Source organism: Eumetopias jubatus, unplaced genomic scaffold (genome assembly GCF_037043125.1).
Source record: "Eumetopias jubatus isolate StellerSeaLion01/CBP00866 unplaced genomic scaffold, mEumJub1_p1.0 scaffold_1, whole genome shotgun sequence".
Classification (NCBI taxonomy): domain Eukaryota; kingdom Metazoa; phylum Chordata; class Mammalia; order Carnivora; family Otariidae; genus Eumetopias; species Eumetopias jubatus.
The window spans coordinates 121,885,338-121,898,347 of record NW_028274807.1 but is presented as its reverse complement, the minus strand read 5'-3'; the positions used below and the strand labels follow the sequence as shown (position 1 = coordinate 121,898,347).

The window sequence follows — 13,010 nt, the reverse complement described above, 5'->3', positions numbered from 1 at the left end:
AAGTTAGCAACTTACCCAACGTCACACAGCTCATGGGTCATGGAGCCGAGATTGGCACACAGGCTCCAGGTCACCCCTCTTAGCTACCCCACTGTGCTGCCTCAGAGAACAAAACAAGACGAGGAAGAGGGTGGCTGGGGGCTGTCAAAATGTATGCCCCACATCCCCCCAGGCCAGGCAGGCTGGAGTCAGGGCTGTTCTCTCCCGGGCAGGGCCCACCCCACCCACCAAGCTCTGCTCCTGGTTCCGGTTCTGGGCCTGGCTGGAGGGGCAGGTGACCTGGGGAAGGTAGTGCCACCCCTCCACAGCTGGCCGTGCCCACTGCCCCCAGTGAGGTGTCAGACAGCCTGCTGGAGGACCTCATTGCCGCCCACCTGGTGCTGCCCAACCGTGTGACTGTGCCTGTGAAGAGGGGGCTGGATGTGACCAACCTGCTCTTCCCTCTGCCCTGTGTGAGTACCCGCACTGGCCACAGAGCACTGGGCCCGGGATCGAGGGACACACAGGCTGGCGGAGGGAAGGCATTCTAACATGACGATTGTCTCTGTCCTGTGGGAGCGTGGCACCCTCATTTTATTGGGTGAAGACGGAGTCTTGGGAAGGTTGACTGGCTTGCCCAAAGCCACCCATCTAAGGAGGGGCAGAGCCCAGGTGGCATTCCTTCCTGGATCCTGGCCCCCCCTCTACCGCCTGGGTTGGGGACTTTGGGTAGTCACCCCTGCCCCTAGGAAACTCCAGGAGACTCCTGTCCTCCCTTCAGGAACATGAGGCTCCCTGGACTCCCATCATTTGGGGGTGGAAAGGATCCCTGGGATAAACTGGGGAGAATATTCAGTCAGCCCGGGACGTGGGGCTTTCTTGTGTGCTCAGCCCCGCTGCCCCCTCTATCCTGGGCCCCGCTTGGGAGGCCTCTGAGCACAGACACACGGCCTCCCTACAGAAGGTGCCCTTCAGGACAGGCGGTCAGGGCTCAGGAGAGGGGTACGTGCCCATTGCACCATCTGTGCCAGGTATGAGGCATCAGCCTGCTCCAGCTGCACCCAGGAGAGGCCCGGGCTGGCCAGGGAGGCAGCGCATGCGTCCTCACAGCCTTCCCACGGTGACACGTGGGCTTCATCCCACACTGTGTGTGGCAGTCTCAGAGTAACAGCTCAATACCATCACCTGCATCACCATTACTGAAAACAGTCTGTCCTTGGGATATATGCCCAAGGTGTACTGGCAAGTGGCTATGATTTAAACCCACTTGGAGTAGTTCTGTGTGTTTGTGACGACTGGCCATGAATATTTACACTGATTTGTTTCATTCCATTTTCTATTTTTAGGGCTTAATTTTGACCGTAACTTCCTTTTACCATCATGCAAAATATTTGCAAGCTTCCAAAATCCAATATAAAAAACAAATTCTGTTTTAAGGAGTCTGGCTTCTGTCCCTTGTTCTCTCCACCTAACCTCCACCCTCCTCCTATAAGTGATGGTTTATCCTTCCACTGTTCCTTATTTATTTTCTAATATGAGCAGATGCACGTACAGTTGTGTGCATATCTAATTATGTTCACGTTCCCCTTCTTTGATGGATGGCAGTGAACTACAGTTTTCTCCACCTTGCTTTTGTCGCTCCCTATGTCCTGGGCGCCCCTCAGTGACAGCGCCGGCAGAGCCCTTCCTCCTGCAGCCGCACCGTGCCCCGTGGTGTGAGTGGCTGTTACCGAGCTAGTTGCGAGCGACAGTGAGTTGTGTCGGTCCTTTCACAATTACCGATAGTGCTGTCATGAATAGCCTCGTACATGTCTTTTTATATTTTTACCAGTATCCTCTTAGAGCTGGAAGTGGGATTGCTGGGTCAAAGGGTAAATGAGTGTGTATCTACTGGTTTTTTTTTTTCACTTTCATTCCAGTATGGTTAATATACAGTGTTAGATTAGTTGCAGGTATATAGTGAAGTGATCCAGCAATTCAGCAATTCCGCCAATTCCTCAGCCGCTTACCATGATAAGTGTACATGTATCTACTGATACTTTAAACAGTTCCAGGCAGGAGCCCTTACTGGCCCCATGAAGTGGGTTTCCTAATTCTTGTGCTCTCTTCTGCCTTAGGACAAAGCTGGGGGGGGGGGGCGGAGTCAGTGCGGGGCCTTTATGAGCACAGGGACCCACTGCCCACAGCAGGCAGTACCCATACGGGTATACGGGTGTGTACCCCTGGCTGTCAGAAAGAAATGACTAGAACTTGCTCTACATGCAGGTTAGAGAGAGGGCGGGGAGTACAGGAGGAAACCTCCTCGGATGGTGGTTGTTGGCACAAGAGGAAACAGCTGCAGTCGAACAAGCCAGTCCCATGGCAGGTTGGAGGCGAGCAAGGTCGGGAGGGCCCGGACGGTGGGCAGGGTGTCGTGATGCAGCGGACAGAGCCCTGGGCCCTGACATCACTTGCTGTATGGCTTTGGCGGGGACACTGCCGTAGCTGGTTCTGTCTCCCATCTAGACATGGAGAAAGTGAGGTGGGCCTGGGGTGATGTCTGATGGCTTCAGCCCCGACGCTGCGGGCCTGGAGGGCTGCCACAGCCCAGAAAGCGGCTGTGAGCCCTGGGCTGGGGCATTTTCCAGGGAGTGCTCAGGGTCCACTTGCTGGAGGCGGAGCAGCTGGCTCAGAAGGACAGCTTCCTAGGGGTCCGAGGCAAGTCAGACCCCTACGCCAAGGTGAGCATTGGCCTACAGCATTTCCGGAGTAGGACCATCTACAAGAACCTGAACCCCACCTGGAATGAGGTATTTGAGGTGAGGGTCTCCTGGCTTCTTCTGATGCCCTTCAGGCTCCATGCTGGGTCATGCTGGGTCCAAACAAGGGAGGGCCTCACATACCCATGGGGCAACATGGGCGTGGGCCTAGTTCCCACATCCACCAGGCTTCCAGAGAGGGGCTAATATGGCCCTGCTGGAGGGACAGCTCATAGGTGCATTCCCACCTCCCTTCCCCACCAGTCAGCTTTGTTGGAATTTTTCAAACCGGAGTATAAGACAGAACAGAACCTCAGAGTCAGTTCTGCCCAAATCCTCTCAACCTCCCCTGCCAGAGCCTGATGCCAGGAGCTTAAAGTTCTCCCTTAAATTCACCCACAATCGCTACTACTTGAAGAGTAGTACCCACAGCCTGTTTAGCACTCCAGAAGCTTTGAGCTCAGTTCAGAACACCCAGCAGCCACCGTCCCCTGAGCACCCACGCTAATCCTCCCTGTCCTGCCAGAGGGCATCACTCTCTTCTTAGAGGTGGGGTTCTCCAAAGGCACCGGAAGGCAGGAACCTGCCCAGGGCTCTGAACTGGCAGGTGGCAGAGCTGGAATTTGGCTCCCCTTGGGTCATGCTCGAGGCCTGCTTCATCAGCCGTTGTGGCCTGCAGACCAAGTCACCTGTCTCTCCTTCCAGTTTATAGTGTATGAAGTCCCTGGGCAGGACCTGGAGGTGGACCTGTATGACGAGGATCCCGACAGGGACGACTTCCTGGGCAGGTGAGGAGGAGGGCTGAGCGGGGCCCCGAGGGCATTGGGCTGGGCCTTGGGACACAGCAGCCCAGCTTCCACCACTCAGTGACCTGCACCCCTGGCTTGGTTACTCTGACACGGTGACCGTGTTAGGCAACTGGCTCCGTTGTTCCACGTTCCTGCCGCTAACCTCCTTTCTAGAAGTCTCCGGAGTGCCCAGCCCTGAGCGGGGCTTTGGGGATACCGAAGACCCCAAGGTTTGTGGACCATGGGCTCTGCTTCCTGCACTCCCGATGATGATGCGCCCAGAATCCCCATCTGGAGCAGTCGTAGGAGCAAGCTGGCATGGATGGGCAGGTCCCCAGTGCCAAGGAGCCCTGGCCACTTGCTCTGGGGCAGAACCCAAACTCAGGGCTGTGGGAGGACTGAAATGGCTACGCATGCTGGGGCTGGCTATAGAAATTTCAAATTTACATGTCTTTTGGCCCGTTAGCCCCACTTCCAGGAATCTCCTATAAAGTAAAAGCATTATACCTGAAACGCTCTGCAATGAGCCGAACTGTGGTGGCGAAACATGAATTGTCCAGCCTCAGAGGATACTGGCTGAATATGTGAATAAGTTTGCCATTGCCAAACTATAGAATATTCTGCAGCTTTTAAAAATGATGAGTAGTAGGATCTCTGTGTATTGATGTGGAGGACGCCAGTCTGGGGGAGAAAGCAGCTGGAAGTGGCTTGTGCAGTCTGATTCATTTCTCCAGGGAGGACCCTCTAGTGTGTGTGTGAGCACTGAGAAGGGCGTGGAAGCTGCACAGCAGGCTGTTCACACTGCTCATGTCAGGGGGTTGGGATGAGGAGGCAGAAGAGTGTTTTACCCAAATTTTCACACCGCTGTATTGTTTAGCTTGTTTCCACGAACATGTAATTGTAAAAGCAGAAACAAAGCAAAGTGGGAGGGGCATGATCTGACAGCCTAAGAAACAGCTCACCACCAGATGTTATTTTTCTTTTCATCTTAATGGAAAAAGCTGCAGTTTTTGTATTGTTGCAATTAGAAGTGTGGCTTGTAGTTGGTGTTGGGACTGATTTCGAGTGTGTTCTGAGCTCAAGCACATTTCTAACGGCTACATGGTCTCCCCGCCGGCTGTCGGGAGCTCCCGCTTGGGCCTGGGTCGGGCAGGTGGAGGCACGCTGTGAACATGCCAACACACGCAAGCCAACTACACTTACCCTCGGAGGGCATCTGGGGTTGTTACAATGACTGTGGGAGGTGGTGCCGCTGGCATTTAGAGGGCACAGGACAGGGGAGCTAAATTCCTGCAATGCATGGGCAGTTCTGCACAATGAAGAATCATGCCATTCAAAACACCAGTAGCACCATCACTGAGAAATCCAGAGCCAGTGTGTCCAGTGTCTGCTCATTCTCCTCTGGGGAACGGAGCCACCTGCCTGCCCAGGCAGCAGCCCTGATGGTCAGACAGTCCTTCATTTGTTTGAGCTGCAAGTGGTCTACCATGGGTTCCTTGGGCTGAATAAGCTCCCCTGCCATGAGGGCCGCACTCACATCTGCGGCTTCTTGCCTCGTTGGAGCCGAGCTGACTCCCTCTGTATTCCAGCCTGCAGATCTGCCTCGGAGATGTCATGGCGAACAGAGTGGTGGATGAGGTAAAGACGGTGCCTGTAACCCCCTCCCTGTGGACATCCTTGTTTCCATCTGTCCGTAGAAGGACAGAAGCACTTCTATGATCACCTCTCCTGGTCCCTCAAGCCCAGAGCCCACCCCGTCTAGGCTGGGTCACCTTTTCCCTAAAGCCCCTACAAAGGCCCCCCCTCCCAGGTCCCAGAACGGAACTACTTAAAGAGGGTCAGAAGCACCTCACTGGCCCTTTCCCTGAGCTCTCCTCTCCCTCCTCCTGCAGTGGTTTGCCCTGCACGACACAACCAGCGGGCGGCTGCACCTGCGGCTGGAGTGGCTTTCACTGACTGCCGACCCAGAAGCTCTGGTCGAGGTGAGTGTGGGGTGTCAGTGCTCCCTAAAGGAAAGGCATGTGGGTGTGGCGGGGCGGGGGTGGGACTTGTGGCAGGGCTGGTCCGTGCGAGAGCGGTGTGGAAGGGGGCGGGATGAAGCCCCCAGATCCCACTCCCAGAATCGTCCAGCCAGCCCCACCTTCTGCAGAACCTGTCCCTCGGCCTCATCTCCACCCAGGGCAGCTCGTGGCCCCTCAGCAGGCAGCCTCTGAGCATCTCAGGGAAGATGGGATCCTCAAACGCTGTTAGTGCCGGTCAGCCCAGTCCATGGAGAAGTCCCCCCCCCCCCCCGTGTCTGACTTGAATCTGTCCTGCTGCAGTTGTAGACTCAGTCTCAACCAAAAGCTAGGTTGTGGGGAATCTTAGGGCTTGTCTGGAGTGCAAGGGCTGGCTGGCTTCCTTCTGCCATGAATAGGCTTCTCCAAAACCAGTCTGTGTCTCCTGATGCCGCAGCACCTAGTGAGGGTCTGTGTCTGCTTGTAGGACCAAGGTGGCCTTTCGACTGCCATGCTCGTGGTCTTCTTGGAGAGTGCCTGCAACCTGCCGGTGAGTGGTGACGTGACCAGTGTCACACCCTGCCTTGTGCCCGTCACTTGCAAATGTCCATGCGTCATTCATTTATCCTGTCCTTGTGCTATAGAGAAACCCTTTTGACTACCTGAATGGTGAATATCGAGCCAAAAAACTCTCCAGGTTCACCAAAGTAAGTGAAAGCAAGTCACGGCTCCTTTTCCCCAGAGTGACCACAGCCCTATCTCGTGGGTGATCATCTGTGCACCCACAGCCCAAGGATGACAAGAGTGCTGTTCATCAAGTCTGCTGTGTGCCAGGCACTGGGCTTTACAACTCGTCCCTCATGTTCATTATGCCCAAGTCCCATGATGAGTGTGTCTGTTTCTGTTGCCATCTTACATGTAGCACCCAGAAGGTTAAGTACCTGGGTCACAAGTTAAAGAGCCGAAACTTGACCATTTCCATAGGCCCCAGGGAACAAGAGCCTGTGCCGAACCAGGCCCAGCTCCCGGCCTCTTGTCATTAACTTGGAACCTCTCCTGGGGTTAGCCCTGCCCTGGTGCTTGCACAGTTTTGGCAGCCCAGTGGCCCTGGGAGCACCATGGTAGCCTTCTCTCGACGGGAAGCGGTCGGTGGGTCCCAGATCCCACTGATGCTCTGGGAGTTGGGAGGTACGGTGGGGTGGGGGGGGTGGTCTCAGGCCAGTGGTGCCACTTTCCTTGTTGTGGATTTGCCCTGCACAGAATAAAGTCAGCAGAGACCCTTCTTCCTATGTCAAGCTATCTGTAGGCAAGAAGACACAGACTAGCAAGGTAAGAGCTTGGTGCGCAGCCAGGGGACAAGGAAAGGGGGCGCCCCACCTTTTCAAGGAGAGAAGAGAAAGGAAGGGAATTAGAGAACTGAATGCTTAGTAGGTGGCAGGTTACATTCTAGACAGTTTGTCTTCAGAACAACCTCACAAAATAGTTCTATGGTTTAAGAATCTGAGGGTCAGGGGGCGCCTGGGTGGCTCAGTCGGTTAAGCGTCTGCCTTCAGCTCGGGTCATGGTCCCAGGGTCCTGGGATCGAGCCCCGCATCGGGCTCCCTGCTCGGCGGGAGGCCTGCCTCTCCCTCTCCCACTCACTCGCCCTGCTTGTGTTCCCTCTCTCGCTGTGTCTCTCTCTGTCAAATAAATAAATAAAATCTTAAAAAAAAAAAAAGAATCTGAGGGTCAGAGATGAGTGACTTGCCCAAGAGCACCAGCTAGAAAGCAGCAGAAATCCTGTTGGGCCCCTCCCCTGGAAGTGAGCTCTAGTGCTGCTGGTATGCTTTTCAGCCCCTGCACAACTTCCTGGGACAGCTCCCGTCTGGCCTTTGGGTCTGGCTGCCCTGCCCTAACGCCCCCCCTAAGCTGTAGTGTGCGGCGCCTGACCCCGGGGCAGAGGCGGAGAAGGCTCCCGGGGACAGCGGGTGGCCAGCTGAAAGCAGAGGGCGCCAGTGTCCTGCGCTGCCCATCCTGACCCTTGAGTGATCTTACTCTCTTCTGTCCCCAGACCTGTCCCCACAGCAAGGACCCAGTGTGGAGCCAGGCGTTCTCCTTCTTTGTGTCCAGCGTGGCAGCTGAGGAGCTGCATCTGAAGGTTTGAAGTTGGGCGGCCGGAACAAAGCTAAGAAGTGTCTAAGCCAGGAGGGGTGGGGAGCTTGCTAATTCGCCTTGAGCAGGTTCTCCCAGCAGTAAAGTCAGCCCCTTGTGTGTGGGAGAGGATGCAGAGGCCCCACATCTTCATGAGGCTGGTGCCCAAGGGCACTGGGTAAGAGGCTGTGGAAGGACAAGCCCTCCAGGGCTCTCCCTGCAAGAGTCTTTCCAGTTGTTACCCAGCACCCAGAGTGGCCTGTGTTGGGATCATCCCAGGACCTTAATGATGATGTACTTCTTTAAGAAATAATTTAATCTTCACAAAAGATCTGTGGAAGAGAGATAGCTTCTTTATTTCACACAGAAGCAAAGAGAGGCTCAAACAGTGACTTAGTCATGAAAGCTTGAACAACAAACAGCCGAACTGGGATCTTTTAAGGCCCTCAGCCCATCAGTCCCTAAAGCCCCTGCGACTGGGCATCTGACGCACTTGCCTCATAGAGCTCCTAACTGCCTCTACCCTGACTGCACACAGGGGAGGGGCCTGGGCCTAGTCCCGGGTTCTCAGGCAGCACCAGAGGCCGAGAGCAGCGCAGGACATGCTTACGGAAGTGAACTTAGACTTGAATGGGGCCCAGGGAGAGGTGGTGGCGGGTGTGGGGCTTGGTTCTCCTGTTTTGTGACTGGCCCCCTGCCAGGTGCTAGATGATGACCAGGAGTGTGCTCTGGGAGTGCTGGAGTTCCCCCTGTGCCAGATTCTACCCCACACAGACCTCACCCTTGAGCAGCGCTTTCAGCTGGACCGCTCAGGCCTGGACAGCCTCATCTCCATGAGGCTGGTGCTTCGGGTAAATCTCTCCCCGTTCCCCAGGGTAGGTGAGGGGTGGAGCTCTGGCCGTGGAACCAGATGGACTAGCCCAGCACTGAGTACCTGCTCTGTGCTGAGAAGCTAGGAAATAGATCCATAGTTTTCATCAACTTTGGAACATTGTCAGCTTCAGATATTGCCTCTCCTATTCCTTTAATCCTTCACTCTAGAACTCCTACACTGGACCTTCCCCCCGTCTCCTCCGTCCCTACCTGACCTCACTTTCATATTTTCTATTTCTTTATCTCTTGGTGCTACATTCTGATTTCCTCAGGTCCGTCTTCTAGACCACTAATTCTTTTCTTTACATATTCATGGTTTTTATTTCAAAGGCTGTTTTTCATTTCTATCTTTTCCAAATCCACTGTGTCTGTTTCTATTCCATCTTTAATCATCTGAAAATACCTATGCTATAATGTGTCTGTGAATTCTATAATCTGAAGACCTTGAGAGTTAGATTTTGATATTTGTTGTATCTGTTGATGCTTTTTCAGGGTGACTCATTTCTATGTTCGGTGACCTGGGTTGCAAACATATGTCGAGTGTTCTTTTGTGACCTAGATTGAGGTTGCTTGCTTCCAGGGAGGTTTTGTTTTGCTATAACTATGCACTTTGGGGGCATTACAAACTGGGTCCATTCTTAGGTTAATTTTTAAATTTTAGGTTTCAAGATTCCACAGGTATAAATATGAACCAAAATTCATATAAGACAGTCCTGTCAGGTGCCATAGTCTCAGGAAAGTCTTCAGTTCCCCCAGCAGGGTAGAGGCAGAGATGGACATATTTCTTAGCAGTCTTTCCGGGGTGGGGGGTGGAATGTTTATCCTAGACTACTTTTTTTCCCCTAAAGAGACCCCACCTTCATGGTTCCTATGCCTCAGCTCTCAGCCTCACATTGACCCGAGGCCTCTTCTCCTTATTACCCCTTGGATTTTTCAAGGTTGATAAATGACCCTAGGAAAGCTTAGCCTTTATTTTTCAGTAACCCTAGGGGTTTTCCTTACTTTCTTGTAACTTTGGCTATGCATTTAAAAGGGATGTTTGTTTCATTTTATTAGTCATCCTATGCATTTAAAAAGGATGTTTGTTTCATTTTATTAGTCATCCTTAATGAGGCTTTTCAGAATTTTTGATCACTATAGTGCTAGAAATGGAAGTCCCTAGAAATGGTCTTGATGACGGGGGGGGGGGGGGGGGGGGGGAGAAACACAATGGCTGGGGTTTGAAACTTCGGTTATAGGAGCACAGAGGTGTGTGTGGACAGGAAACACATTTTAGAGAAAGCAATGGTGAACAGGGTGACAGCTGGAAAGAGCCCTATCCAGAAGGCAGTGTGTGATATACGTGAAGGTTAAGGTAGAGGTGTAGATTCTGGGAGTCCTTTGCATAGAGGGACAGTACATGCTCTAAGAATGAGCCAGGTCCCCACCAGCCAGTGTGAGTGGGGGCCAGGACTGAGTCCTCATGAAGACTCACTACTGAGGCAGTAGTAAGGGAAAAAGAGAATAATTGGTTACAGGGACCCAGGGGCAGAGAGAGGTTAAGGAAGATATGGGGGTGGGGTGGGGAGAAATCCATTCGGTTGGGCAGTGAGGAAGGAACCATTTCCCAGAGGTTAAGGTGAGAGCAGAGGAAGAGAAAGTGGATGTGGGGGGCCCAGCCCATAATCCTGTCATCTGCTTGCAGTTCCTGCGTGTGGAAGAACGAGAGATGGGGAGCCCATACACAGGACCTGAAGCCCTAAAGAAAGGTCCTCTGTTCATTAAGAAGGTGGACACCAACCAGGATCCCAAAGCCCCATCCCAGGGAGAGTGCCCTGCAGATCTGCCACGCCCTCCAGATTCTGCTTCTGATACCAAAGAAACCTCCAAGAGCACTATCACAGCCCCCAGTACCACTATTGCTGCCACCGAGCCTGTGTCCCAAGAGATAGGCCCAGAGCCCGAAGGCAAGGACAGTGCCAAAGGGCTCTCTGAGCCCTTGGGGAAGAAGAAGAGTTCGGCCACCATCTTCCTGACTGTCCCAGGCCCCCACTCTCCAGGGCCCATCAAGTCACCCAGACCCATGAAATGCCCTGCCTCCCCACTTGCATGGCCGCCCAAGAGGCTGGCTCCCAGCATGTACTCGCTCAACTCCCTGGCCTCCTCCTGCTCTGACCTGACAGATATCGGCCTCAACATTGAGTATGCACCTCTCTGCTTAATCTTGTCTACAATGACCTGTGTGAAAAATACATTCCTGGATGGAAAAGTAGATACGATCTCACTTTTCTTTGCAAGTTCTGGTCTTTTAAAAAGTGGCTTCATGAGAGGCAGCATGGTATATGCTAGAAACACAGGGCAAGGGAGGGAGGGAGAGAGAGAGAGAGAGAAAGTGCGTTCCCACAGTAACACAGGTGCTGGGCTTCGGTTGTTAAGGTTCCTTACCACAGAAACATTTCCTGAATTCTCAAGTGTACTGGGATGATATGGAAAGCTTAGAATGTGGAAATAGATCATCAATGGCTGCCATTTATTGTTAACTATGAGCTTAGCATGTTATTTAATTCCATCTTCACAATTACCCTAGGAGATAGAAGTTAGTATCATAAAGGTCAAATAACTCACCGAAGGTCCCAGAGGAAATCATGGTATAAAGGCAGATCCCACTCCAGGGTTCATGTTCTTCCTACTGTGAAGTAGGATAATTACATGTGAATGGATGGAACTGACTTCTGACTGAAAGGAACCTCACTGAGAATTATTAACCCACACAGCTCTATGCGCCTAAAGCAGGGCGTGCTTCTGTCTTAGGGGCTGGGGGAGAGGCCAACACCCATAATGGCAAGGGAAGTGACAAGCCCTTTCCTTACAGAGGCGGGGAGCTCAGACAGCGGAGGCTGGGTGAGGTTCAGCTCACTGTGCGTTACGTGTGTCTGCGGCGCTGCCTCAGCGTGCTCATCAATGGCTGCAGGTAACGGGGGGCTGGGGCCGGGGGAAAGGCCTCTGGGAGCATCAGGTGAACAGAAGAGTGGAGGTGCTTGAAGTAACGGTAGGGGTGGGCATCCCTGAGGCAGACAAGTAATACACTAGGAAGGAGTGAGGTGTGAAGGCCTCATGCGGTGAATGACAAGGTCCTCAGTGATGCCGATGGGCGGGCTCCAGAGCCAAGGGCTTTGTTTAAATATAACCACTGCAAAAACTGTCTGAGGGGACTTGGAGCCAGTACCTTTTCTCAAGTGGGAATCTCCAATTTCCTTTAGATGGGAAGTACTTGCTCTACTCCGGACTTTAAAAAACACATGTTTTCAAAATCCTGCATCTGATGTTTTATCCTCCAAATTCTGCAGACTTTTGCTTTTTGGTCTAGACAACAGGGCATTTTTATCCACAAGCCATCTCAAGTTGAATGGCTAGTACAACCTTCTCCAAAAGAGTCCTTTCAGTGTTTCAAAACTTTTTTCTTTAATGTCTTTGAAACCAAATCAGAAACCTGACACCCTGTACCAGCAGTGGAGCTGATCCCTATGTCCGTGTCTACTTGTTACCGGAGAGGAGGTGGGCAAGTCGTAAGAAGACCTCAGTAAAACGGAAGACCCTGGAACCCCTGTTTGATGAGACGTAAGTGAACCAAACTGCCCTGCTTAGAGTGTCTTCTTACCATTCAAGTATTTGCTGAGTACCTGCTGTGTGCCTGGCAAGCCTGCCCGATGCTGGGAAGGGCTAGGTCTGTGGGCCTCGGGATAACACAGTCTATGCCTTCATGAAATTTCTATACATTAGTCGGAGAAAAGGACTGCCAGGGCAGTTTAGCAAAACAGCTACCAACTTTTCTTGCTCATAGAAGCTAAAATGTTCCTGATTATGAACTGCTTCCTACTTTTTCTGTTTAAATGAAGCCTCTTTAGCAGTAAAAGGATTTAAATCTGGCCAAATATGTTTTCTCTGACTCTGTTTTAAAGTAGCAGTTAAAAACATATCTTGAATCCAGAGACCTAAAATTTCTTCTGAAGCTCCAAGCCCTGTGGCCTGTCTTCCCTTCTGCAACAAAGCATAGGTGGCAAGTGAAACAGATGTCCTCCCCTGACTTGTCCACCCATGTCCTTGGGCACACAACTGATAGATTCTAATCACATTTCTTGCTTTTGATGGGTCTCGTATAGCAAGTCTTATGTGAAATATTCTGTACCTTGAGGTCAACTTAAAGTCAAGAAGTCAAAATCTCCTTATTGCTTCCTTCTGCTTCAGAATCCTAACAAAAGCCATTTCTAACCAGCCTGGGAAGATAATATACCTGATCATTTTCATTTCCTCTTATCTTGGTCAGTAGTTACTCATTTTAAAAGAGTTGCATTGAGCCCTCTTTGGGCCTTGTCTAAGAACTAATACTTTCCTTTAAGAGCTTCACTTGGAGTTCATTGGCTTCCCTTGGAGTTCACTGATATCAAGAAAGGGTGTGGGAAAGAGAATCTATTCATTATTTATCGAGCACTTTATGCCAGGCACCATCCTATATTCTAGAGCCACGC

At 52.1% G+C, this 13,010-nt stretch overlaps 1 protein-coding gene across 1 annotated transcript in view; it reads left to right on the top strand.

Annotated features, from left to right (window-relative positions):
* ESYT3 (extended synaptotagmin 3) overlaps positions 1–13,010 on the top strand; it is a 49,372-nt gene that overhangs the window by 28,102 nt on the left and 8,260 nt on the right. The window contains exons 8-20 of the mRNA XM_028099231.1: positions 332–452; positions 2,607–2,777; positions 3,423–3,505; positions 5,095–5,143; positions 5,398–5,487; positions 5,990–6,052; positions 6,147–6,209; positions 6,763–6,831; positions 7,553–7,639; positions 8,334–8,483; positions 10,190–10,686; positions 11,357–11,455; positions 11,971–12,102. Coding sequence (XP_027955032.1) covers positions 332–452; positions 2,607–2,777; positions 3,423–3,505; positions 5,095–5,143; positions 5,398–5,487; positions 5,990–6,052; positions 6,147–6,209; positions 6,763–6,831; positions 7,553–7,639; positions 8,334–8,483; positions 10,190–10,686; positions 11,357–11,455; positions 11,971–12,102 — 1,674 coding nt within the window. The remainder of the gene's footprint in view (positions 1–331; positions 453–2,606; positions 2,778–3,422; positions 3,506–5,094; positions 5,144–5,397; positions 5,488–5,989; positions 6,053–6,146; positions 6,210–6,762; positions 6,832–7,552; positions 7,640–8,333; positions 8,484–10,189; positions 10,687–11,356; positions 11,456–11,970; positions 12,103–13,010) is intronic.